The sequence below is a fragment of the Lepidochelys kempii genome, chromosome 6, assembly GCF_965140265.1.
Source record: "Lepidochelys kempii isolate rLepKem1 chromosome 6, rLepKem1.hap2, whole genome shotgun sequence".
Classification (NCBI taxonomy): domain Eukaryota; kingdom Metazoa; phylum Chordata; order Testudines; family Cheloniidae; genus Lepidochelys; species Lepidochelys kempii.
In genome coordinates, this window is record NC_133261.1 from 15548606 (window position 1) to 15575702 (window position 27097).

At 44.6% G+C, this 27097-nt stretch overlaps 1 protein-coding gene across 1 annotated transcript; it reads left to right on the plus strand.

The window, feature by feature from the left end:
- The first annotated feature begins 4846 nt into the window (after positions 1–4846).
- Positions 4847–19152, plus strand: LOC140913228 (membrane-spanning 4-domains subfamily A member 15-like). The gene is made up of 6 exons (XM_073349250.1): positions 4847–5119; positions 10740–10859; positions 12728–12784; positions 14832–14960; positions 15873–15986; positions 19060–19152. Exons 1-6 carry the CDS (start codon positions 4847–4849, stop codon positions 19150–19152), a joined length of 786 nt encoding a protein of 261 aa, XP_073205351.1.
- The last annotated feature ends 7945 nt before the right edge of the window (positions 19153–27097 follow it).

Genomic DNA, 27097 nt, shown 5'->3' on the forward strand with positions numbered 1-27097 from the left:
GCAGCGTGGTTACTCAGCCCCAATATAGCTTACTGACGTACAAAAAAAAAAGGGAGGACTGTTAAGGAAAAGTTAGCACATGTGACTCCATTTCGGTTTAGGGCCCACCATTGTTTAAATGCCAGCATATCATACACCAGGAGGAGTGATCCTTAGATACTGATTCCCTGTGAAAATCCTCCTTCTTGTCTCCAGCTTGCCTTGACTCCCAGTATCTGGTTTTTGTTAGTCTCTAACTCCCTGTCTCTTGGCCTTGATGTGAGGCCTCCCATTCTGATAATAAAAGTTACTGATGCATGGCTTTAGGACCATGCTGTGTAATTAACATACTGGTATAGCACAAGGAATGCACCAAGTACGGATAGGTGGTAGATAAGACAAGGGTTTGTTTATTGGCTAAGGTTTCCGATGCATGAGAGCAACATGCTTTGCTAAAAAGTATATAACCTTTGTATAATCTGTATTCAGGATCCCCCCCTGGCTGGCAGGGGGACACCACGCTCGAGCGTAATAAACTTAGTATCTTTTGGGAACTCTGCAGTTGTGGACTTTGTTTCTGTGCCTCAGCCTAGATTCGAACTGTGCGTGACCTATCAGGTATAATTCGCAGCATTGGTGTGCGTGTCCTATCAGGTGTAATTCGTAGCATTGGTGTGCGTGTCCTACCAGGTGTAATTCTTAGCATTTGTGTGCATGTCCTACAAGGTATAATTCGCAGCAGTTGTATGCGTGTTCTACCAGGTGTAATTCGTAACATTCCTATATTTGTAACCTCACCACAGACCCACACGATGGCAGGAGAAGGGTTCCTCTCCAACTATCAATGTTTGCTAACAAGAGAGAGGCTAATAAGGGGTCATGCTTTTTAGCTTTTCTATGCACCCACAAGGGCTAGTAACCTATATTTTAAAAAAATGAAAGCTAAAATTCTCTCACAATCATAAAAAGAAAAGTAGTACTTGTGGCACCTTAGAGACTAACCAATTTATTTGAGCATAAGCTTTCGTGAGCTACAGCTCACTTCATCAGATGGCTTATGCGCAAATAAATTCGTTAGTCTCTAAGGTGCGACAAGTACTCCTTTTCTTTTTGCGAATACAGATTAACACGGCTGTTACTCTGAAACCTCTCACAATCATAGGACTTCATGAGCTGAGACTTTAAGAGAAACATCAAATATTGCATGACTCAAAAAAAACCATCAGAGTTTGTAGTGATGAGAGTCTATCTTCTTTATTCCAAGTCATTAAATTCTTCTCTTCCTCATTATTCACTGGCTAGCTTTGAGCCAAGCACTGAGGAAGACTGTGTGGCATCTGTTGCTGATCGGTTTGTTATCAAAGCAACGTTTATATCTATCTGGTTCAGATGGGCTGGGCCATTCTCTGAGGTCACACCAGGCAATTTCAGAGTCTCTTCCTTGCTTGAGATCTTTATTCTAGCCTTTCTGGGTTCTCTGCTGTGTGAGTCTCCTGATTATGCAGGTTTCTCATAAAGCTCTGGTTTGTATACAATGATACAGCACAGCTGGACTCTGGGTCAGGATTTATCTTCAATTCCTACCCTATGGAGATCAGCTTGTCCTGCATCTGGTAAGTTCTTGTGGGCAGCAGAGGCTTGTCTGGTGTTTTCCTCTCAGCTGCTCTGCAGCAAGAGCCAGCTGGCATTTAAGACCACAGAGACTCACAATCTCTCTTAGTGGTAAATACTGAATAAGAAGTTCCTAAGGGCTTGTCTTCACTACTGCACTAAATTTTTGCTGCTGCATCAACGCAGCGTCATCCATTTAGCGCATCTGGTGAAGCCATATTATGTCAACAAGAGAGCATAATTACTCCACCTCAACACTTTAAGTCAATGTAATTCATGGAACTCTTTGGTTGGTTTTTTCACACCTCTGAGCGAAGTAACTTACATCAACTTAAATGGTAGTGTAGACAAGGCCTAAATGTTTATCATACTTAGATGCTGCAACTGGGAATGCTACAGAAGGAGAGAGAGAATGCCTTGGAAAGGAAAAGCACTAAGTAAGTACTGAGTGCACTCATTACAGCTGTTTGGGCTTTTTTTACATAGAAAATTTAATTAAAACAAAAAGATCATTGACATCAACATTTTCAGTGGAAAATTCCTAGTTTTCCTAAAAAAAAAACCTGAAAATTTCAGTTTTCAAACATAATTTTTTTTCTGTGTTCAGCTTTCCAATGAATCATCAACAAATTTTGAGGAAAGCTGATGCTACCCGGCAAGTTTTATACTCAATAAACAAGATTCCACCGGTGAAAACTTTGATCAGAAAACTTCCAACCAGCCCTTGCTATTTTTGTGGTAGTTCCCTCTAGGCAAACAGGAAATGGAAGGGTCTCATTTCACTCAGCAATGCCCCTAGTGGCCGAAGGGCAGTGTTGGTAGGCTCCTATGGGGAGCCCCATATGTTCTGAGCCAGAAGGGATGTGATTAAGGCATATGAGGCACCCTGAGGCAGATAAGGGAAGGGAACAGGACTTTGGAGTCTTACAGCAATACAGGGCAGAGAAGGAGTGGCTGAGTGTGACTTTCAGAGCAGAATTCAAAGTCTGATGCTAATAAAAGCCCGTGACAATTTCCTGGTGAAGCTTGGAGTAGCCCACGGCTGGATGGAGGAGAGCAGCTGCTGTGACAGAGTAAGTGCCTTGGCAAACACTCTTCTTGGGTGACCATTAAAATTGTGGGTTGGTTGACATACTGGGAAAGGAGGCCATGAGAATGCCCTGAGATCCTTTCAGGACCCTTGTAGGAAAATGACGTGAGAATTCAGAAAGCAGCAGATCCAATTACCTGAAGAGAGGAGCAAGGAGAAATTTGTGGCTCAAACAGCATGCTCCTGTGAGAGCAAGTGGCACCTGCCAGAAAATGCTAGAAAATGTTCATACAGAAGGGTGGAGAAGTGACATAACTTGCTTGCCTTCACCCAAAGCTTTCCATGCATCAGCTGCTCGCTACTAAGTGGCACTAGCCAGTGAGTAAAAGAATCAGGGCTCAGAGGTCGGACTGGTGTTGATATCATCTGTGACGTCTCCTGTCTAATAACAGCTGGATCTGGGGTGAGCATTTAGTGCTGCCATAGGTTGGTGCCTCCAGCTCTTTTGAAAACATAGACACAAGTGGTGTCACCCTGCCACCTTCCCACTCCCACAACATCCCCAAGCAAAGAAACAAAGTACTCTGGCCCGGCCAGTGAAAGGGAAACAGAAATGGGACAAAAGTGGGTTGCACAAGTTGGAGAGAATACAATCTCTGGGAAGGAAGAGGCAATCCTGACTATTCCCATGGCCCTTTAGCCTTTCCTTCCTCTTTAAAACCACATTGGTTAGAATGGCTTTTAGACTGAGAGCTTTCAAGACCTGAAGGGATCATTATAGTCATCTAGTCTGACGTCCTCTGTAACAGAGGCCATAGAATTCCCCCCAGGGATTTCTGCATCAAGCCCTATAATTCCTGTTTGCACTAGCCTGAATTTATGCTTCCGACACTGGATCTTGTTATACCTTTTTGTCTGTCAAATGAAAGAGCCCTCTACCCTTTGAAATAGTTTTCCCACTTACAGATTGTGACCTCATCCTGCTTTCCAGTGCTTGTTAACACTTAAAAAAATCTAGAGCCTCTTAACATGCCAAACCTAGCAGCAGCTGGGAGTATTATCAAAACTGGACCCTATGGGCTTAGTGCTGTTCATTGCCATGTGGGAGGACCCGTAAATGTCTCACAAAATGGGACATAGGCATATGTGCCTCTGCAGCAATCTTTCTTTTAGAGTCTTGGGAGATTATTAACTAGTCTTTGTGTTGTTAACTAGAGCCAGTTGACAAAATCAAATTTTTCCACAGAAAAAATCAATTTTCCATGGAAATCTGAAAACCAAAATATTTTTATTTGGAAATGATGACTCATAGGAGGTGTCATTCCTGTGCCTCATTGCCCCCCTTTTTCTCTGTAGGCCAGAAATCCTGGTCAGACAACTTCTCCTATGGCACACCATGGTCCTTCCTCCTGGAAATGGAGGCAGTGCATCATGGGAGTCGTTGGCCATGGTGCATGATGCGAGATGTAGTCCTGCCAAGGATCTCAGCCTGCAGAGGAGAAAGGTGATATGTGGCACCTGAACTACAAATCCCATGAGGCACCACAGCAGCATAGCTGAATTGCAATATTTCTGGTTTAGTGCTTTCAGTTTTATGACAAAAAGGTGAAAAGTTCTGTGCAAAGGAGACCCTTTCCACACACACAAATATCCACTTAATGGAAAACAATTTTCAAATGAAAAACAGTTTTAATAGAAAAATTTTGGCCAGCTCTTTCATAAATGCTTTTGGGTCTGATCCCATGCCTTTGAAGTTAATGGGAATGTTTCCTTCACTTCAATGGGAGCAGGAGCAGGGCCTTTGTGCCAAAGGACCTGAGTAAATTTCACAATCTATCAGCCCTAGGATAATCAATTACACAGCTCTGGAAAATTCCATCCTGAAAAGTTAAAGATCCAGAAAGTTAAAAGCACCTGGAAATGAAGGGGTGGAATGGAGACACTAGAGCTCCGTGGTTGAGATTTTAAAAGTTTAATTTAATGGGAGTTGTGTGGCTGAATCCTTGAGTCAGCTTTTGGAATTGCAACCCTTATTTGTGGGTGTTGCTTGTGCTCCAATTATAGCTGCATGAGAAGGACAAAATCCTGACAGGGACTCAAAAGTGGTTGAGCAATAAGTAATGAAGATTCCTACTCAGCATGGCCCAGGGGCTAATTTTGGAACCAGTATTATTACATATGCTTTAATCTGGGCCAATCACTCTTTTATGCAGCATCTTCACCATCATGGCAGCACCAGGAAGCACAGCCAATGGGGTGCTTGTGTTCATGCCCCCAAACAGCACTGGCATCGTCCAACAAGGCCAGGGGGTCTCTGGTGGCATTTTTCAGACTCCTGAGATGGTGCAATGTGGGCCTCAGCAGTTCACAGTCATGAACCAACTTGGGAACCAACCTCTTGGGTCAGTGTACCCCAGGAGTCCCGCTGAGCAGGTCGCGCAGCTGAAGAAAGTAGGGATGATGGAGATATTCCTCAAAGCACAGCCCAAGGCCCTGGGGGTAAGTGTGATCTTTGCTCTCAGTCCATGAGAATGAGTCATTTTGATGCAGAAGGGCCTACACAGGTGGATAAAGGCCTGAGCATGAGCAAACTCCAAACTCCACCCTTTTCTTTTTTACTTTAACCAACAGCTTTATGGGAAGGATGCATCAAGCCAGTGCCATCAAGTGACTTGGAATCTCTGAGACCAAGGGTAGATCTGACCTCTTCTTGAGACTTCATTGCTTTGTGGGGGGGAAGGGAATGAGAAGAATACATACAGGGTTCCAGGGGCAGTGAATCCTATTAGCTGCCCAAACAGGGAGAAATGAGGATTAATTAAGCAAAGGAGAAACAATGGGGGAAAGGATGATAAATCAACTGTTTCTGTAACTAAATGAATGAAACAGCCCCAAGTTGGCAGGGGCCATCTCGGGGAGGAAGGGACTGCAATTCAGCTGGTGTAAATCGATGTAGCTTCATTGTGCTAATTCACTCCAGCTGAGGATCTGGTCTGAGAAAGAGCAGTTCAAACCCAGGGTCCCTCTCTTAGTTACTGCAGTGCAGAGCTGATTCCATTCAGCCTTGAACTACTAGTGAAATCAACCAACCTGCAACTTCTATCCATCAGTCGAGAGGAATATGCCAATGCTTCTTCATTTATTTATAATTATGTAAATAAATAGGCAAATAAATTAATAGATTAATAGATTTTAAGGCCTGTAGGGACCACTAGGATCATTTAGTTTGACCACCTGTGTATCACACACCAGAGAACTTCCCTGAATTAATTCCTATTTGAATTCAAGCATATCTTTTAGAAAGGCATCCAGTCTTGATTTTAAAATTATCAGTGATGGAGAATTCACCACAACCCTTGGTAAGTTGTTCCAATGGTTAGTTACCTTCAGTGTTAAACATTTGTATCTTATCTCCAGTCCAAATTTGTCTAGCTTCAACTTCCAATGATTGGATTTGCTAGACCTTTGTCTGCTAGATTGAAGAGCCTGTTACTAAATTTTATTTCCCCACAGAGGTGCTTATAAATTGTGAACAAGTGAACCCTTAATCTTTTTAAGATAAGATAACCAGATTCCTGAGAATGTGCCGGTTTGGACTATCTTGTTGCAAAGTTAGGGCTCCTCTGGCTCAAAAGATCCAAAATCTCTGCTGGTGTACATAGTCACAGACCCATCCCTGTCAGTGGAGTTTTGTCCCACAGCAGGGAATTTGTTCGGAGTGGTTACTGGATCAGTGAATGTCAGTGTGGTGATGTCAAGGTTCCTTCCCCACTCTGAACTCTAGGGTACAGATGTGGGGACCTGCATGAAAGACCCCCTAAGCTTATTCTTACCAGCTTAGGTTAAAAACTTCCCCAAGGTACAAACTTTGCCTTGTCCTTGAACCGTACGCTGCCACCACCAAGTGTCTTAAACAAAGACCAGGGAAAGAGTCCACTTCCCCAAAAATATCCCCCCAAGCCCTACACCCCCTTTCCTGGGGAAGACTTGATAAGAATCCTCACCAATTTGTACAGGTGAACACAGACCCAAACCCTTGGATCTTAAGAACAATGAAAAATCAATCAGGTTCTTAAAAGAAGAATTTTAATTAAAGAAAAGGTAAAAGAATCACCTCTGTAAACTCAGGATGGTAAATACCTTACAGGGTAATCAGATTCAAAACATAGAGAATCCCTCTAGGCAAAACCTTAAGTTACAAAAAGACACAAAAACCGGAATATACATTCCATCCAGCACAGTTTATTTTACCAGCCATTAAACAAAAGGAAATTAATGCATTTCTAGCTAGATTACTTACTAATTTAAGGAGTTGTGAGGCTGCATTCCTGATCTATTCCCGGCAAAAGCATCACACAGACAGACCAAACCCTTTGTTCTTCCCCTCCGCCCCCCGCCTCCAGATTTGAAAGTATCTTGTCCTCTCGTTGGTCATTTTGGGTCAGGTGCCAGCTAGGGTACCTTAGCTTCTTAACCCTTTACAGGTGAAAGGGTTTTTCCTCTGGCTAGGGGGGATTTTATAGCACTGTATACAGAAAGGTGGTTACCCTTCCCTTTATATTTATGACAGGTGATCTGTGGGTTTCTTGTACATAGTTGTCTGTAGGGTTCCAGTGTTGAAGCTGAATTGTGGTGTCCAGGAAGTTGATGTTGGTGTGGGAGTGTTCCAGAGAGAGTTTAACAGAGAGGTGAAGGTTATTGATATTATGGTGGAAATCTATGAAGGAGTTTAAGTTGTCTGTTCAGAGGATGAAAATACCATCTATGTATCTCAGGTATATCATTGGTTTCATGGTACATTTTCCAGACATTCTTCTACAGGATGGCCCATGAAGAGATTGGCATACTGGGGACCCATCCTAATACCCATGGCTGTTACTATGGTTTGAAAAAGCGTTTGTAATTGAATGTAAAACTATTATGGGTGAGGATGAAATGGATGAGTTTGGCAATGTGTTTGTGGTAGGTATCTGAAGGTTGTCCATTGTCTTGTAAATATTTAAGGCAGGCAGCTTTGCTGTTATTGTGAGGGATGTTGGTGTATTGGGAGTATCAAGGATGGCATTCTGCGGGACTTCATTGATGTTGCAGAGTTTATGAAGGAAGTCAGTTGTGTCCTGGAAGAAGCTGTCCCTTTGTGTGGTGAGTAGTATGAGGATGGTTTCTGTGAGACCCTATATTCCTTCAGTAAGAGTGCTGTGGCCAGATATGACGGGTCTGCCTGGCTTCCCTTGTTTGTGTATCTTGGGAAGCATGTACAAGGTCCCTGGGGTGGATTCATGGTGGATGAGTCTGTAGAGTTTCTCTTGGAGCTATTTGGGGAAGAATTTGAAGATTTCCTTAAATTCCTGGGTAAATTGTGGTGTGAGGTCATCTTTGAGGTCTTTATAGTCGGTGGTGCTGGAGAGTTGTCAGTTGGCCTCATTAACCATAGTCATCATGGTTGAGGATTATAATGGCAACCCCTTTGTCTTCTGGTTTCATCACTCTGGTGATTAGATTTCAGGGACTGTACAGCTGTTGTCTCGGCAGTGGAGAGATTGTGATAGAAGTGGTGATTGTTAAGGATTTCAGTAAAAAAAATTTGAAGCAATCATAGAATCATAGAATCATAGAATATCAGGGTTGGAAGGGACCCCAGAAGGTCATCTAGTCCAACCCCCTGCTCAAAGCAGGACCAATTCCCAGTTAAATCATCCCAGCCAGGGCTTTGTCAAGCCTGACCTTAAAAACCTCTAAGGAAGGAGATTCTACCACCTCCCTAGGTAACGCATTCCAGTGTTTCACCACCCTCTTAGTGAAAAAGTTTTTCCTAATATCCAATCTAAACCTCCCCCACTGCAACTTGAGACCATTACTCCTCGTTCTGTCATCTGCTACCATTGAGAACAGTCTAGAGCCATCCTCTTTGGAACCCCCTTTCAGGTAGTTGAAAGCAGCTATCAAATCCCCCCTCATTCTTCTCTTCTGCAGGCTAAACAATCCCAGCTCCCTCAGCCTCTCCTCATAACTCATGTGTTCCAGTCCCCTAATCATTTTTGTTGCCCTTCGCTGGACTCTCTCCAATTTATCCACATCCTTCTTGAAGTGTGGGGCCCAAAACTGCACACAGTACTCCAGATGAGGCCTCACCAATGTCGAATAGAGGGGAACGATCACGTCCCTCGATCTGCTCGCTATGCCCCTACTTATACATCCCAAAATGCCATTGGCCTTCTTGGCAACAAGGGCACACTGCTGACTCATATCCAGCTTCTCGTCCACTGTCACCCCTAGGTCCTTTTCTGCAGAACTGCTGCCTAGCCATTCGGTCCCTAGTCTGTAGCTGTGCATTGGGTTCTTCCGTCCTAAGTGCAGGACCCTGCACTTATCCTTATTGAACCTCATCAGATTCCTTTTGGCCCAATCTTCCAATTGGTCTAGGTCCTTCTGTATCCTATCCCTCCCCTCCAGCGTATCTACCACTCCTCCCAGTTTAGTATCATCCGCAAATTTGCTGAGAGTGCAATCCACACCATCCTCCAGATCATTTATGAAGATATTGAATAAAACCTCAGTGTAATCAAGTGTGGTTTTGTCTGCTCTGTGGTATCCAGTCTGATGATTTTTTTCTGATTGTCAGTGATGATGTGGTAATTATGAGTAGAGTCATCAATTCTTTGAGTGGAGATGGTAGAATAATTTTTCCAGTTCTCTACATGTTAGTATGGTATCAGGTTCTGTTGTAGGGCAGAAGTTCAGTCCCTTAGAGTACAGAAAATTTCAGCTGCAGTTAGAGACAGTCTTTGTGAAATGATGTTTGGCTGTTGGGTAGTGTCAATGTTGTGGGCACTGGTGCCCTGGTTTCTCCTGGAGGTGCGGTTGTGGGTTGTGGAGTAGTTGTAGTTGGTTCCACTTTTTGTTTTTGTGTTGAATACCTGTCATCAGATTTCTTTGATGATTTACAAGTAACTTTCCTGGGCTTTTAGTTCCAGTGTGTGGGAGCACATGAAGATTTCTTGTTTGAGATGCTCCCTTCTGGAATATATGAGGTTCAAAAAGTAGTTCCTTCATTTTTCTGAAGTCCATCTGCAGAGCTTTTCAACATATTTGGAATTATATGTAGTGGCCAGAGGGTTATGATGGTGAGATGTCTGAGGATGATATTTTCTGTCTTGACTTCTCTCAGGAAGTAGATGTCGCTCTTAAGTTTTGTTTCCTTTTTCTTCATGCTCTGGAGTTTCTACTTCAGATAGCAAAATTTGTTATCTTCCATTATTATATGCAGTGTTGTTGTAGCTATGTTGGTCTCAGGATATTAGAGAGACAAAGTGGGTGAAGTGATATCTTTTATTGGACCAACTTCTGTTGGTAAGAGAGAGACAAGCTTTCGAGCTCACACAGATTTGCTTCTCTGATTCATTCTTTGGTGGTGATTCCTGTCACTGTTGAGGGAGTCACTAGGGGAACCACATTTTTTCAATGGGAAATGTAGTTTCCGCAAAATCAAAATTTTCCATTGAGAAAATCAAAAACAAAATATTTTGTTTTGGGTTGGGACTTCCCAAATCAAAGTGCTTCAGTTTGTCAAACTGAACTGAAATGTTTCCCCTCAGGTCAGTTTGACATTGAAACGGCATCCACCTGAGCTGCTACAAAGCCTCAAGGAAGTTGTAGTTCAGAGGGTGGTGTAGGACTGGCTCCCTGTTCCAAACTACGTCTTCCAAGACGCACTGCGGTCTTCTCTTTTACTGGACCACTATGGTATGTCATGGGAGTCCCATGATTCCACAAATGTAGATGTAGTCCAGCTAGGAAGTCTAGCCCATAGAAGAGAATGGGGACACTAGGCACCCCAACTACAATTCCCACAAGGCAACACACTGACTCAGGTGGACTCAGTCCAGCGTTAACCAAGCCTAAATGAAATATTTCAAGTCAGTTTGACAAACTGAAACTAAATGTTTCAACATTTCCAAACTGAAATTTTTCAGTTTTCAGATTAAAACAAGTCTCTAGAGATTAGAATTCCCCACAGGATGGAATTTTCAATTTCCGATCAGCTCTGCTCAGGACATGGTGCTCCACTCCTCCACCAGGTGGCATTGGCTCCTCTTACTACCCCATTGTCTTCCCACAGGCCATCCAGATCCTGACTGGGCTGATGCTCATTGGCTTTGGGGGTGTCTCTGCAGTTTTCATCCGACACTACGCTTCCATCTCTTTTATTGGAGGATATCCCTTCTGGGGAGGACTTTCTGTGAGTAGAATAAATGGAATCATTCATAAAATGATGGCATGGCCACATGGATAAATAATCACTGTCTATCATTAATGCTCTACCCATCTATCAGGACTGAAGTGATACACATAAGATAAACAAAGGGCAAGATGGACACTTCCAGAATCTTAATGCACTTTCTAAACATGAGTGAAATACACCTCATAAAACACTAGTGAGTTAGATATTATTATCCCCATTTTAAAGATGGGACATCAAGGGGCTAATGGAGTCACCCAAGGTAATGCAGTTGGATTGTGGCAGAAGTGAGTATAGAATCCAGATCTCCTGATTCCTCCTCATTTACTTCAAACTTCCTGTATGTATCAAGAGACAATGCAGACTGTAGCTATGGTCGATAAGAAACAAATACCTAGTACAGCACTACCAAACTCAACCCACAAAGGGAAAGTGACAGCGTGCGGTCAGCTCAGGAACCTGCAGCAGATGTCACTCCACTGGGATATGGTAAAACGTTAGTCCATCTAAACTAGCATGCCTCTTAGTCTGCTGCCACGCTTGCTGCTGTCACTTGGTAGATCATTGGCCCATCTAAGGTGCTGACCTATTTTCTGCCATTACAGCAGATCATTCATCTGCATCATGCAGTGCCCCAGATCAGGCTTCAAAATACCTTCCCCATGTTTGTGTCACCTTAGACCCCCCCCCAATAAAACCCACCCACATGCACTTGAAAGACAGGTGCCTTCCACCAGCTACCACTCTCACAATCCCTGCTACCCCACCTTGCCTGTTCTACACGTTGGGTGTCCTAGCTTCTCGTTTTGAAAATCTGCTCATCCTATTCACCAAAACTGTCTTGTTGGGCTGCTGTTAAGGACCAAGCTCCTGTGAAATCCCTGCCTTAACCCCTCTGCTGGCCCAATGTTGGCACTCAGACATCTGTGAAATCATTGGCTCAGCACTTCTGGCTACTGGGCTGATGCCAAAACCCAAGCCTTTGTGAGGTCACTGTCTGAGCACCCTAGTTTACTAGGCTTAGCTCAAGGCTCAGGTCTCCATCCTTTAGTGAATCTCCTGGCTGAACTAGACCCTGTTAGGGTTTATCTACCCGGAGTGGGGAAAGAACCTTGGCTGATGAGCAAAAAGGGCAAATCTCCTTCCAGGTTCCAAACCAGGGACCCGTTCAACTGTCAAATGAAATTGGTCACTGGTCTGCCATAGAAAGTAGAGTGTGGAGGTGACAGCAGGGGTCACTGCAGGTCTGGACTTTATTTAGCATGTACATAGTCATCTAGCCAAGTGATGGCATCTTCAATGGCGTGATGCAGTTCTTCTAGGCCACCGCTGGACTGAGGCATGTTAGCACTGCTGGGAGGCTGGGGAGGACAGCACTGGAATAGCAGGGGGTACTGCAGGTCAGGCTTGAGATGTGGAGGTGCTCAGATACCATGGTGATGGGAGTACTATACAATCTCCATAGGTAGAGAAGTAGGCGTCAGATGGCACAGCTGCACTGAGTGGAAGATGGGGTGAGGAACCTGGTGACTTCCTGAGCTCTTCTCAGGACCATCCTTTCATTGCTCTATTAATGGAGAGAGGAGCAAGAACTCAGAAGGAGAAGAGAAGAAGAGGAGGAGGAGAATCTGTGGGGAAGGATTATGATATGGGTGTCACCTTAACAGATTAGATTGAAGTGAACCTGGATGGCAGCATTATTAGATGGAAAGTGCTTTCTAAGCATTAGGTATAATTATTATGACTGCCCCTGCTGAGGGAAGTGTGTCATTCTTTCCCTTTGCTTCCATCACATACAGCCTGTCTTGGAGGAGTGATCATTCTTGTAAGTGTGAAATATGAATGACGGTTTTCTCTTTCCTGGGCAGTTTGTCATTTCTGGATCCCTCTCGGTTGCAGCTGAGACTCATCGCAACACCTGTTTGGTGAGTTTCTAGATATTGTTTCCTCCTCTTCCCTAATGTGGGGGATACTCAGAGTTTAGCTCTGCTTCGCCCAGGGCACTATCCAGGAAGAGAGTTGCTGATGAGAGAGCAGAGAGCTTGTTCATCAAGAATATGGAGAAGGAATGTTGGAGAGGGAGAAGGTGGGGGAGGTAATATCATTTATTGGACCAGCTTCTGTTGGAACATGTGTTGGAGAGGAAGACAGAAGAGACCAATGGGGAGCTGGAGGAGAAATGGGGATACTTTAAATCACTCCCTGCCGTCTGCCTCAGTATTCTTAGTGATGCTGAACTGAGAGCCAGTAGAGCTGAGTTAATTCCTCACTCTGCCGGAAACCTTGGGCAAGTCTCTTCACCACTCTGTGTTTCACTATCCCTCTTGTGTGTTTAGATCATAAGCTCTTGGGGGCAGGGACTGTATATGTGTGTGTATGTACAGCACCCTGCACAATGAACAACCAGTCTCAATTGGAACCTCTAGCTGTTATCATAGTAAGAGTCAGCCGGGCTTATCTAACTTTCCCAAAGAAGTTCAGGGTTTGAGTTGAGTGTAAGGTTCAGGCTGGTTCTTATATCTTCTTTCTATTAAATTTTTATTTAAAATTTCTCAGTATATACTGTGACAAAGTTCCTCCTCTACCTTGGTGGGTCTTGCGCTTATTGGCAGATTTGCTCACCTTGGAGCTTCGCGGCAGCCCTCAGTTTGGCCGTTTTCATGAACCCACAGTCCAGGTCAACTCCTCCTGTGTCTGACCAGGAGTTGGGAGGTTTGGGGGGAACCCGGGCCCGCCCTCTACTCCGGGTTCCAGCCCAGGGCCCTGTGGAATGCAGCTGTCTAGAGTGCTTCCTGGAACAGCTGTGCGATGGCTACAACTCCCTGGGCTACTTCCCCATGGCCTCTTCCCAACACCTTCTTTATCCTCACCATAGGATCTTCCTCCTGGTGTCTGATAATGCTTATACTCCTCAGTCCTCCAACAGTATGCGTTCTCATTCTCAGCTCCTAGTGCCTTTTGCTCCCAGCTCCTTACACACACACCACAAACTGAAGTGAGCTCCTTTTTAAACCCAGGTGCCCTGATTAGCCTGCCTTAATTGATTCTAGCAGCTTCTTGATTGGCTGCAGGTGTTCTAATCAGCCTGTCTGTCTTAATTGTCTCCAGAAGGTTCCTGATTGTTCTGGAACCTTCCCTGTTACCTTACCCAGGGAAAAGGGACCTACTTAACCTGGGGCTCATATATCTGTCTTCTATTACTCTCCTGTAGCCATCCGGCCCAACCCTGTCACAATACAGAATAAATAAACTATATGGACACTTCTCATAATACAGTAACCCTTTGCTACCTAATCTTAGCTGTACTTGAAACATTTAATTATTCATATGTATATATATAATATGAATGGTTAAAATATAAATCAATTATTTGTATTATACAATTTACAAACAAGCAAAATTTGTTTATAAAAATCCAACTAATTAAACCAAAAAAATTAAGTTAACCTAAAGAATAGAAGCAAAGTTCAGAGGAGGGGATTAGAGATGCGGAGGAAATGAAATGGGTAAAGAGGAGGGAGAAGTAAGGGAGCTCATTCGTTTAACAGGATCATTCAAATACTTCCAGGAGAGCATCCCATATCTCTGAGAATTTTTCTTGGGTATGTCTGTTACAATACACACGTCTTTCCGTGGTGGCCACACTTATGATATCTATGCTCCAGTCATCAATTGTTGGTCATTCTTTGGATTTCCATGCTTGTAGTACTGGTCTCGTAGTACTAGTGCTCTGCTTAGCCAATGTTTTTCAGATTTATTCACCTTCCAGTTAACATCCATTAGGGTTAAAATTACATTTTTGGCTGGTAACACAATTTTATCTGACAGGAAAAAGGTGACTCTGCAATTAAGTTCTGCCCAAAACATATGAGTGCTGGAGCATTCTCAGAACACACAGGTGGGCTGGTTCTTATTTTAACCAAACCTGTTCTCTGCCTACACACAGCCTGACCCTCTGCACGTCTCTTTCAGATGAGAGGCAGCCTGGGAATGAACATCACTAGCGCCATCTTCTCAGCCATTGGGATCATTCTCTTGCTAACGGAGCTGATTATTAATGCATCAGATTACAGCTACACTTATGAAGTATTTCTTTTGTTGGTAAGTGACAGACTCTGCCATAGAACCATAGAAGTATAAGGCTGGAAGGGACCGAGGTCGTCCAGCCCATCCCCCTGCACAGAAGCAGGGTTACGTCTACCTGGAGCATCCCTAACAGGTTTATTTAAAATACCAGGTACCTGGAATTGTCCCAAGCCTTTGACCCCAGGGTAGAAACTATCCATGTCTTCAGCTCCAGACTTTCTGATTTGGTTCTGCTGGATAAAGCCAGTGTCAAAACTCCCGTCAATGTTAAAAATCAGGCGGGGACCATGTTTTTCTTCTGTTTTTACAGCACCAAGCACAATATGGTCCTGATCTATGACTGGGATTTCCAGGCGCTTTCAACATACAAATTTAGAATAACTCCTGTTGATTTCAGCAGGAGTGGACCCAAATGTCTGTTTTATTTTATTTAACCCCACTTTGCACGGATGGGGCACTGTGGCACAGGGGAGTGAAGCCACTTGTCCAAAGTCACATGCAGGAAAGTGGTAGAACTCAGAACTGAACCCAGCTCTTCTGAGTTCTATTCCATTGTTTGAGCGACTAGGCCACACAGCCTCCCCTAGGCTTTATGATCCTCCATCTTCACAAATGGCTGCATCTCAGGGACACTGATTCCTGTAGATCCAAGAGAAAACAGAAGTCTATGATCTCCTGACAGTGGTGTGGCTCCAGGCATCACAATTACCAGGGCTGCTGAACAGTTTCAATGAGGAGAAGAATTCTGTGTGCCTGGGAGGAGGGAAGAACTGGAACCGAATTTCTGCATCCCCAGAATTGGACTCCCCACTACGTTCCCTTGGAGGGAAAAGAGGGGTTTTTATGTACCTCACGGCACCCCTGTGCAGTGTGTTACCTCTAGCAGTCAAAATTAATTAGCATCCCCTGTGGTTTTGTGCTCTCCAGAGTGCCGGGAAGGGGATCACGTTCATGCTGCTTTTGTTCACCATCCTGGAGTTTTCCATTGCCGTCTCAACCGCATACTTTGCATCCCAAGCCATCCGCTATACCCCCAACACTGTGAGTCTTTCAGCTCTCAAACGGGACGTGAGTCAGATCATGTGTTGAATGGAAGAGAAGATGTCTGCCTGAACAAAGTGCCCACCCTGATGGGAGGAGTGTCCCTGGGGAAGGACCTGAATGTCTCTTGGGGGGCACTGAAGGGGGAAAGTGATGGCCCTTGAGTTGGGCTGGTTGAAAATTTGGTCAAATAGTTTTCTTGATGGGAAATTGGGGTTTTGACTAAATGAGAATTTTAGCAGAAAGCACCTGCTTTCTTCACAAAATATTTCTATTTTGCCAAAACACTGAACACCTGAAAACAAACTATTTAAATACAAAGTGGCACCATGCTTCTTGATGGCAGTTGTAGTTCAGCTGCGGCATGCTCCCATTTTCCTCTATGGGCTGTGTTCTCTAGCTGGACTACATCTCCCATGATGCACCATTGCCAGGGCCCCTGTGACACATCCCCCTCCTCTCCCCAACAAAGGGAAAATGGTAAATCATGGGAGATATAGTCCTGCCAGTGACCATGGCTCTTAGAGGACAATAGAAGTTGTGATGCACCGTGGTTGCACGTTGAATCAAAATATTTTGGCGGTTGACAAACTTTTGTTGACATTTTTGGCAGAGGAAATTGCCCATTTTCTGGCCCTTTTTATCCTGATTCCTAACCAGGCTGCTAACACCATGGTCCAAGTGAATGAATTTTTTTTATGGGAGGGGGAAATAATCCCAGTTTTCACTGCCACCACATTGACCTTCATTGTCAGTGGTTTAATTTCCATATATCAGAGGGGTAGCCGTGTTAGTCTGGTCTGTAAAAGCGGCAAAGAGCCCTGTGGTACCTTATAGACTAACCGATGTATTGGAACATAAGCTTTCATGCATGCATCCGACGAAGTGGGTATTCACCCATGAACGCTTATGCCTTAATTTCCACAGGGATTCATTTTATCTCTCTGTGCCAGGTGGGGAGGAACAGGAGACTGTAACTGGGCCAGAACCTGAACTGCAATCCCTCGTTTTTGTGCCACTGAAAGTCACTGGCTGTCCTCAGCAGAGAATTCCCTTGGCACAGAATTCCCACCTGGCACCACCAGCCCTTACTCTCTTGGTGGAGGGCATGCACTGAGGGCACGGTCGGAGTCCCTTGTATTCCAGCAATACCTTGGGGGAAGAGGCGCCATCTTTCTCAGTTGCTGGGGGGTGCTCAACCCCCGTTCTGCCCCAGGCCCCAACCCCACTCCACATCTTCCCCAAGCCCCTGCCCCGCCTCTTCCTGCTCTGCCTCTTCACGCCCTGTTCTGCCCCCTCCCCCAAGCGTGCCCCTCACTCCTTCCCATCCCCCACCCCTAACACCTCCTGCACGCCGCTGAACAGCTGAGGACGGCAGGCAGCAGGCGCTGGGAAGGAGGGGAAGGAGCTGATCAGAGGGGCTGCCGGTGGGCAGGAAGCACTGGGGGGAAGGGTGAGAAGCTGATCGGGGGGGCGGCCGATGGGTGCTGAACACCCACTATTTTTTATGTGAGTGCTCCAGGGCTGGAGCATCCACGGAGTCAGTGCCTATGCTTGGGGTCATCACCAGCCTTGATGTTTTAGAGCAGCTGTTGGGACTAACACAGAGCCAGCCATGGAGTCATGATGCTGCAAACTCCCCTCCCAAAAGCTACAGCTGTGGACATTCCCTAGAGGGACAATGTTTCTAGCCAGACAGCAAAATAAATGAATCCAGGCAACAAAAACTCCTTGTTTGGGGTCAACTCACTGCTGTGATGCTGGTGTAGAATCTGACCTTCCCAAGGCTGTCTGCCTCCCATTCAGCAGTTCTCAGGGCGGTTCCTCTGAGCACCTTTGCATAACAAAGGGAGTAGCTGAGGTGAGGTTGACCCTTGTTGACCTGGGAGTAAGTAATCTCACACACTGATGGACTAACATTTTCTCAAACTGTGGTAAAACTGTGTTTTTATGAAGACACCCCCCCACCCCCCGTTTTTGTCTAAATTTTCCACAGACCTTTTTTATTTTTTTCAGCAGCAATTGTAATACTAGAATATTTTGACAAAACCAAAATATTTCAGTTTGGAAATACTGCCATGGTGCCTGATAGGGGTTGTAGTTTGAATGCCTCATGTTGCCATTCTCTTACGTAGGCCAAGCGCCTTGGCCTGACTACAACTCCCATGATGCGAAATTGCCTCCCCTCTTGGTGAAAGGAGGTTGTTGTATCCTAGGCATCCCTGGTCCTGGTGTGTCATGGGAAATGTAGTCTAGCCTGTGTTCCTGACCCATAGCGAAGAATTGGGACACCAGGCGACCAAACTGCATCTCCCATGAGCATCTCCAAATTGAAATCTTTCGGATTACAGGCACTCTTTTGAGGTGAAAAATTTAATTTTTCCCAGGAAACGGGATACTTTTCATGAAATATTTCACAGAAAAGTTTGGGGTTTGTTCATTTTTGGTTCTTTTTGTTTTGTTTTTTGGAGGGTTTTTTTGTTTTGTTTTTTAAAATCAGCATTTTGACAGGAAATTTTCAAGCATCCCTAGCAAGAAGCACAGAGGAATGCTCTGTGGCATAGTGAGACCTACCACATTAACCCTTTAAGTGCATCTCAGCAAATCTGCTGCAGTCAGGACCCAAGAGAACTTCTAGTTTCTTTATCCAAAATGTCATCACTATATCAAGAGACCAGAGTTATGTTCGTGACACCTGAGACCCATGCAACTACACAAAGAAAATCCTACCAATAGTGAGTAGGGGGTTGATAGTGATGATGGCACAGATTCATCCTTGTTGTAATGCCAGTCAGTACAGGAGACTTACACGAGGGATGCACCTGTCCCAGTTATACCAACTAGAGGGATTAGGAAGACGATGGTGGTAGTGTTGAAAAATGTGTTGATGAAAGGGAGTGGAAGAGTGAGGAAGGTGATGGGGGTGAGCATGGAAGACTGAGAAAGGTGATGGGGTGAAGAATGTGAGGAAGATGATGGAGCGAGAATAGAGGGGTGAGGAAGGTGATGGTTGTGGGGATGAGAATGGAGATAATGATGTTACCAGTGAGGACTGATCTCTTTTGTTCTGCAGGCCATGTTGTTCATGCCATATGTTGCCAATGCAAATGTTGGGGTTCCTTCTGCACAAATGCCCTCTCCAGCACCTCACACCAATGTGGCTTAGACCCCAAAGATGAGACCGAGTAATGGGCTTCATAACGAACTCCTACCAGAGATTGCTACAGCTGTGGCTCCTATTGAGAAGTAAAATCCAATGTAAATGAATTACACAAAGTTCTGTATTAATATGCCTAGTAAGGAATCTATTTGTCAAAAAAAAATGTACCAGACTTTTTTTGGGGGGGGGTCTGTATTGTTACACACATACTTGCTGACCGATATTTTGAAATAAATTACCAAAATAATTGTAACTTGCATTAGTATATTGTGATATTTTAACAAATAAAATATATGCAGATTGTTCCTTCCTGAGTGCAGTACTTTGAATTTGTCCTTATTGAATTTCATCCTATTTACTTCAGACCATTTCTCCAGTTTGTCCAGATCCTTTTGAATTTTTATTCTTTCATCCAAAGAATTTGAAACTCCTCCCAGCTTGGTATCATCCTTAATCTTTATAAGTGTACTCTCTCTGCCATTATCTAAATCAGAGGTCAGCAACCTTCGGCACGTGGCCCATAAGGGTAATCTGCTGGTGGTCCATGAGACATTTTGATGACATTGACGGCCCCCCGCAGCTCCCAGTGGCCGTGGTTCACTGTTCCCACCCAATGGGAGCTGTGGGAAGCGGTGGCCAGCACGCCCCTGCGGCCCGCCGCTTCCTGCAGCTCCCATTGGCCAGGAACGGCAAACCGCGGCCACTGGGAGCTGGGGGGGCTGTGCCTGTGGATGGTCAATGTCAGCAAAATGTCTCGCGGCCCACCAGCGAATTACCCTGATGGGCCGCATGCGGAAGGTTACCAACCCCTGATCTAAATCATGGACAAAGATATTGAACAGAACGAGACCCAGAACTAATCTCTGCGGGACCCCACTCAACATACCCTTCCACCTTGACTGTGAACCACTGATAACTACTCTCCGGGAATGGTTTTCAGTTATGCACCCACATTATAGTAGCTCCATCTAGGTTGTATTTCCCTAGTTTATTTATGAGACAGTCATGTGAGTCAGTTTCAAAAACCTTACTGACATCTATATATACCACATCTACCCCTTCCCCCATCCACAAGGCTTGTTACCCTGTCAAAGAAAGCTACTAGGTTGTTTTGACATGATTTGTTCTTGACAAATCCATGCTGACTGTTACTTATCACCTTATTATCTTCTAAGTGTTTGCAAATTGATTGCTTAATCATTTGCTCCATTATCTTTCTGGTTACTGAAGTAACCTGATGGGCCTGTAATTCCCCGGGTTTTCCTTATTTTTTTTTTTTTAATGGGAACTATGTTTGCTCTTTTCCAGTCCTCTGGAATCGCACCTGTGTTCCATGACTTTTCAAAGATAATCGCTAATGGCTCAGATATCTTCTTCAGTATTCTAGAATGTATTATATCAGGTCCTGCGACCTGAAGACATTTAACTTGTCTAAATAATTTTTAACTTGTTCTTTCCCTAGTATAGCCTCTGATCCTACCACATTTTCACTGACATTGACTATTTCAAACGTCCAATCGCTACTACCTTTTTTTGGGTGAAAACTGAAACAAAAAAGTCATTTCCACATTTTCTGTTATTGTTCCCCCGCACCCTCCATTGAGTAACAGGCCAACCCTGTCCTTGGTCTTCCTCTTGCTTCGAATGGATTTGCAGAATGTTTTCTTGTTACCCTTTATGTCTCTAGCTAGTTTAATTTCATTTTGTGCCTTGGCCTTTTTAATTTTGTCCCTACATACTTGTGATCTTTGTTTATATTCAGCCTTTGTAATCTGACCTAGTTTCCACATTTTGTAGGACTCTTTTTTTGTATTCCTGATCATTGAAGATCTCCTGATTAAATTCATTTAGTCCTAGCCATTTGCTTGCATGTAACAAATCCCTTCAGTTCATAGCACAGAAGCAGTGATAGGCCCTTTTCATGCCAAGTGGCTAGTCAAAGTTTGGAGCCCTGTGGGTGTTCCAGTTGGGAGCAGAAATTGGTGCTAGCCAGGTGGTTCTTTGATACAGTTGTGTTTCTTTTAAAGGAATGTTCAAAGTCCTTGGTCTCTGAATGCAGACAGAAGCAAATAGCAGGAAACAGCTTCTTTTGCTCACAGCACCAAGGACACCCTTTTAGCCTGCTCCCTGACCCAAAAACCTCTTTCCCAGTGTTTTCCAGGGTCAGCAACCACGCTTTCAGCTGCTCCCTCAGGCTGCCTGCCTCTCTCTTAGGGTATGTCTACACTACAGCAGCACAGCTCTGGCACCTCAGGGCCATTGTTTGAATGCTTTCTACATCGACAGAAGGGGTTTTTCCATTGAGGTAGGTAATCCTCTTCTGTGAGAAGCTAGGTCTTCTGTCAACCTAGCCACATCGACTCCGGGGGTTCAGTAAACCTAGCTACGGTGCTTAGGGCGTGAAATTTTTCAGAGATCTGAGCAATCTGATGAGGTCGACCTAAGATTTAAGTGTAGACCAGGCCTCAGTCTGTCCCTGTCTGACCTCAGTTTGCGTGATCTCTTTCTCGCTTACACATACACACACGCACAAAACAATACTCAGCCAAAAACTGCTGAGAGGGTTCGCACACACCTTTTGTCTTAGATGGGGCTTAGGCTTAGAGTTATGTTAACTGAAAGGTTAACTAACAGTGTTTCGAGCCTCACCCAGAGCCCATTAAAGTTCATGGAAGAACTCCTGTCGACTCCAGGGCCTCATGACTAAGATTTTCAAAGGTGAGTAGTGATTTGGGGTACCCAACCTGAGATACCTCGCAAGGGCCTGATTTTCAGAAGGTGGGTCCTCAGCACTTTCTGAACATCAGGACCCTTTAAGGCATCACAAGCTGGATATCCCCAAACCACTAGTCAGCTTGGCCCAACATCCTTACTCCCATATTCGTAACTTCACCATGGACCCAAATGAAATTAATGGGCAGCAGGTTTAAAACAAATAAAAGGAAGTTCTTCTTCACACAGCGCACAGTCAACCAAGGAACTCCTTGCCTGAGGAGGTTGTGAAGGCTAGGACTATAACAGGGTTTAAAAGAGAACTAGATAAATTCATGGAGGTTAGGTCCATTAATGGCTATTAGCCAGGATGGGTAAGGAATGGTGTCCCTAGCCTCTGTTTGTCGGAGGGTGGAGATGGATGGCAGGAGAGAGATCACTTGATCATTACCTGTTAGGTTCACTCCCTCTGGGGCACCTGGCATTGGCCACTGTCAGCAGACAGGATCCTGGGCTGGATGGACCTTTGGTCTGACCCAGTATGGCCATTCTTATGTTCTTCTTATGACCCACACAATGACAGGAGACAAAAGGTTCCTCTCCTACCATCAATGTTTGTAAACAACAGAGGCTAATAAGTGATACCATAAAAGGGAAGTGTGGTTCATAAGGGATCAAAGCACTCACTCAAATACTCTTTTGATATTGGTCAAGCCAGCCACCGGATTGTGTCACAGCACTGACGGGAAGCTGAAAGACAAGATGTGGTTGTGCTTGACTTTGTTACAGTTACACCCCTGAAGGCTTTGGCCCATGCAGGTTGACACTCAGTTGCCATCACACATTTTGCAAGAGTAGGAAACCTGCGCAGCAGAGGCTGAATTAGGCCAAATAATGGATTTTTTTAGTTCTCTGGCAATTCTGAAAAATTGAAACATTTGTTTTCATAGAATCATAGAATCATAGAATATCAGGGTTGGAAGGGACCTCAGGAGGTTATCTAGTCCAACCCCCTGCTCAAAAGCAGGACCCATACCCAATTAAATCATCCCAGCCAGGGCTTTGTCAAGCCTGACCTTAAAAACGTCTAAGGAAGGAGATTCCACCACCTCCCTAGGCAACGCATTCCAGTGTTTCACCACCCTCCTAGTGAAAAAGTTTTTCCTAATATCCAACCTGAACCTCCCCCACTGCAACTTGAGACCGTTACTCCTTGTCCTGTCCTCTTCCACCACTGAGAATAGTCTAGAACCATCCTCTCTGGAACTACCTCTCAGGTAGTTGAAAGCAGCTATCAAATCCCCCCTCATTCTTCTCTTCTGCAGACTAAACAATCCCAGTTCCCTCAGCCTCTCCTCATAAGTCATGTGTTCTAGACCCCTAATCATTTTTGTTGCCCTTCGCTGGACTCTCTCCAATTTATCCACATCCTTCTTGTAGTGTGGGGCCCAAAACTGGACACAGTACTCCAGATGAGGCCTCACCAATGTCGAATAGAGGGGGACGATCACGTCCCTCGATCTGCTCGCTATGCCCCTACTTATACATCCCAAAATGCCATTGGCCTTCTTGGCAACAAGGGCACACTGCTGGCTCATATCCAGCTTCTCGTCCACTGTCACCCCTAGGTCCTTTTCTGCAGAACTGCTGCCTAGCCATTCGGTCCCTAGTCTGTAGCTGTGCATTGGGTTCTTCCGTCCTAAGTGCAGGACCCTGCACTTATCCTTATTGAACCTCATCAGATTTCTTTTGGCCCAATCCTCCAATTTGTCTAGGTCCCTCTGTATCCTATCCCTGCCCTCCAGTGTATCTACCACTCCTCCCAGTTTAGTATCATCCGCAAATTTGCTGAGAGTGCAATCCACACCATCCTCCAGATCATTTATGAAGATATTGAACAAAACCGGCCCCAGGACCGACCCCGGGGCACTCCACTTGACACCGGCTGCCAACTAGACATGGAGCCATTAATCACTACCCGTTGAGCCCGACAATCTAGCCAACTTTCTACCCACCTTATGGTGCATTCATCCAGCCCATACTTCCTTAACTTGCTGACAAGAATACTGTGGGAGACCGTGTCAAAAGCTTTGCTAAAGTCAAGATACAATACATCCACTGCTTTCCCTTCATCCACAGAACCAGTAATCTCATCATAGAAGGCGATTAGATTAGTCAGGCATGACCTTCCCTTGGTGAATCCATGCTGACTGTTCCTGATCACTTTCCTCTCATGTAAGTGCTTCAGGATTGATTCTTTGAGGACCTGCTCCATGATTTTTCCGGGGACTGAAGTGATGCTGACTGGCCTGTAGTTCCCAGGATCCTCCTTCCCTTTTTTAAAGATTGGCACTACATTAGCCTTTTTCCAGTCATCTGGGACTTCCCCCGTTCCCACGAGTTTTCAAAGATAGTGGCCAATGGCTCTGCAATCACAGCCGCCAGTTCCTTTAGCACTCTCGGATGCAACTCATCTGGCCCCATGGACTTGTGCACGTCCAGTTTTTCTAAATAGTCCCTAACCACCTCTTTCTCCACAGAGGGCTGGCCATCTATTCCCCATGTTGTGATGCCCAGCACAGCAGTCTGGGAGCTGACCTTGTTCGTGAAGACAGAGGCAAAAAAATAATTGAGTACATTAGCTTTTTCCACATCCTCCGTCACTAGGTTGCCTCCATCATTCATTAAGGGGCCCACACTTTCCTTGGCTTTCTTCTTGTTGCCAACATACCTGAAGAAACCCTTCTTGTTACTCTTAACATCTCTTTGAGTCAAACCAAAACTGAAATTTTTCTATACATCCGATGAGAAAATAGTCAAAACAATATTTCTGGTCAAAAGAAATTCTTTGTTTGAACCTAAATGAAATATTTTGTTTCAGTTTTAAGCAGTTTTATAATGTGTTAATTGCATTTAATAAATGTGAAGGAAATTTCTAAATAAAAGGTTGTTTTAAACCAAAAAATTGAAGTGTTACCTTTTGGATTTTTTTTGTTTTGTTGTTATTTGGTCTGTTTTGTTTGAACATGAACAATTCAGCCAAAACTAAACAAATCTGTGAAACTTTTTGATGTCTCTGAATCCGAATTTTTTGCCAATAAACATTTTGGCTGAAAGATTTTGCCCAGCTCTAGCTGGACACAGGATTGCCATTCTCAACCATAGAAAAATTGTCATTCAGGTCCCCCAAAATCATGAGACTTTTTAAAAAATATTCGGTTCTTTTTACTGATATTTTGTGTCTGAGCCACTAGGGGTCATAGTTTTTTAGCTTTTCTGTGCACCCACAAGGGCTAGAAACTTACGATTTTTTTAAAAAAATGAAAGCTAAGATTCTCTCACAATCACAGGACTTCAAGAACTGGGGCTTTAAGAAAAGCACCAAATATTGCATGACTTGCAATAAAAACATCAGACTTTGTAGTGATGAGAGTCTCTCTTCATTAATTCCAAGCCCTTAAATTCTTCTCTTCCTCATTATTCACTGGCTACCTTTGAGCTAAGCATTGGGGAAGGCTGTGTGGCATCTGTCACTGATCTGTTAGGTATAAACATTGCTTGTGATAACTATCTGGTTGTGATAGGCTGGGCCATTCTCTGAGGTCACACGCAGGCAGTCTGAGTCTCTTCCTTGCTTGGGATCTTTACTTCAGCCTTTCTGGGTTCTGTGTGAGTCTTCTGATTATGGGGATGTGCAGTGTCTGAGTTTTCTTATACAGCTCTGGTTTGTATATGATGATCCAGCACAGTTGGACTCTGGGTCAGGGTTTACCTTCAACCCCTACCCCATGTTGGGGACACTGGGGCATGGCCACTATGTAACTCGAGGGGATGGAAGACCACAAGTGTCGATGAAGCCCCCTCGCACTAGACCCAAGTGTCCTTGGCCTCTTCCCCCTCCCCCCCCCCGACCTGGAGGCACTCGTAGCTGCTATGCTGAGGATCTGCAACAATATGTTGCAGAGTCAGACTGCCTGAAACTAAACAAGACCAAACAGGGCAGATATGGAAGAACAATGCTGAATAAAGCAGCTTTATGTATGGTTTAACAAATGATACAGAGAACAAGGGAACTAGCTGGTAACTGGATTGGCTGGCTATATGGATACTTAGGGCAGCTTGCTATTGGATAAGTATGCTGAAGAAAGGGTGTATAAAAGCCTGTGTAACTTCCTGCTCTGTGTGCAGGATTTGAGATTCTATTCTCCCTGTGCCTTGTTTGCAGCTGCAAATAAACTGTTCTGCTTCTCCACCCCGTTGTGATTATTGGATGACACACACCGGGTAACGAACCCCTGCTGTTGTTTTGCCTCTTGGTACTGGGTGCCGGCAACACCATGGAGATCAGCTTGTCCTACATCTGGTAAGTTCTTGTGGGCAGCAGAGGCTTGTCAGGTGTTTTCCTCTCAGCTGCTCTGTAGCAAGAGCCAGCTGGCATTTAAGACCACAGAACCTCACAATCTCTCTTAGGGGTAAATGCCGAATAAGAAGTTCCTAAATGTTTAAGATGCTTAGTTGCTGTCCTGGGGATGCTACAGAAGGAGAGAGAGAGAGCGCCTTGGAGATGAAAACCACTCGGTAAATCCCAAAAGCACTTATTAGAGCTGTTTGGAAAATGGGCTTTTTTCCCATAGAAAATTTCATTAAAACAAAAATGTCATTTACATCATAATTTTCCGTGGGAAATTCCTAGTTTTCTTCAAAAAACTGAAAAAATTTCAGTTTTATGGACATAAATGTTTTTTCAGGCTGTTCAGCTTTCCTCTGAAACATCAACCAATTTTGGGGAAAGCCGGAGCTTCCTCGTAACATTTTTGTTTAGTCAAAAACCAGATTTTCCTGATGAAAAGTTTTGATCAGAAAATGTCCAGCCAACCCTCATTACTTTTGTGGCAGTTCCCTCTAGACAAAGAGGAAAAGGAAGGGTCTCATTTCATTCTGTAGTGCCCCTAGTGGCCAAAGGACAATGTTGGTGGGCTCCTACCGGGAGCCCCATGTGTTCTGAGCCAGAAGGGATGGTGATTAGGGTGGGGAAAAGGCACAAGAGGGACTCTGAGCGGGATGAAGAAAAAACATCCAAAGGGGAAGAGGACTTTGGAGTCCTGCAATAAAACAAGGCAGAGAGACAGGGAGGAGCTAAGCATAACAGGCAGGGCAGGATTCAAAGTCTGATGCTATTAAAATCCCTTTTGCATGAGCCTGTCAGAATTTCCCGATGACTCTGGGAGTTGCCCACAGC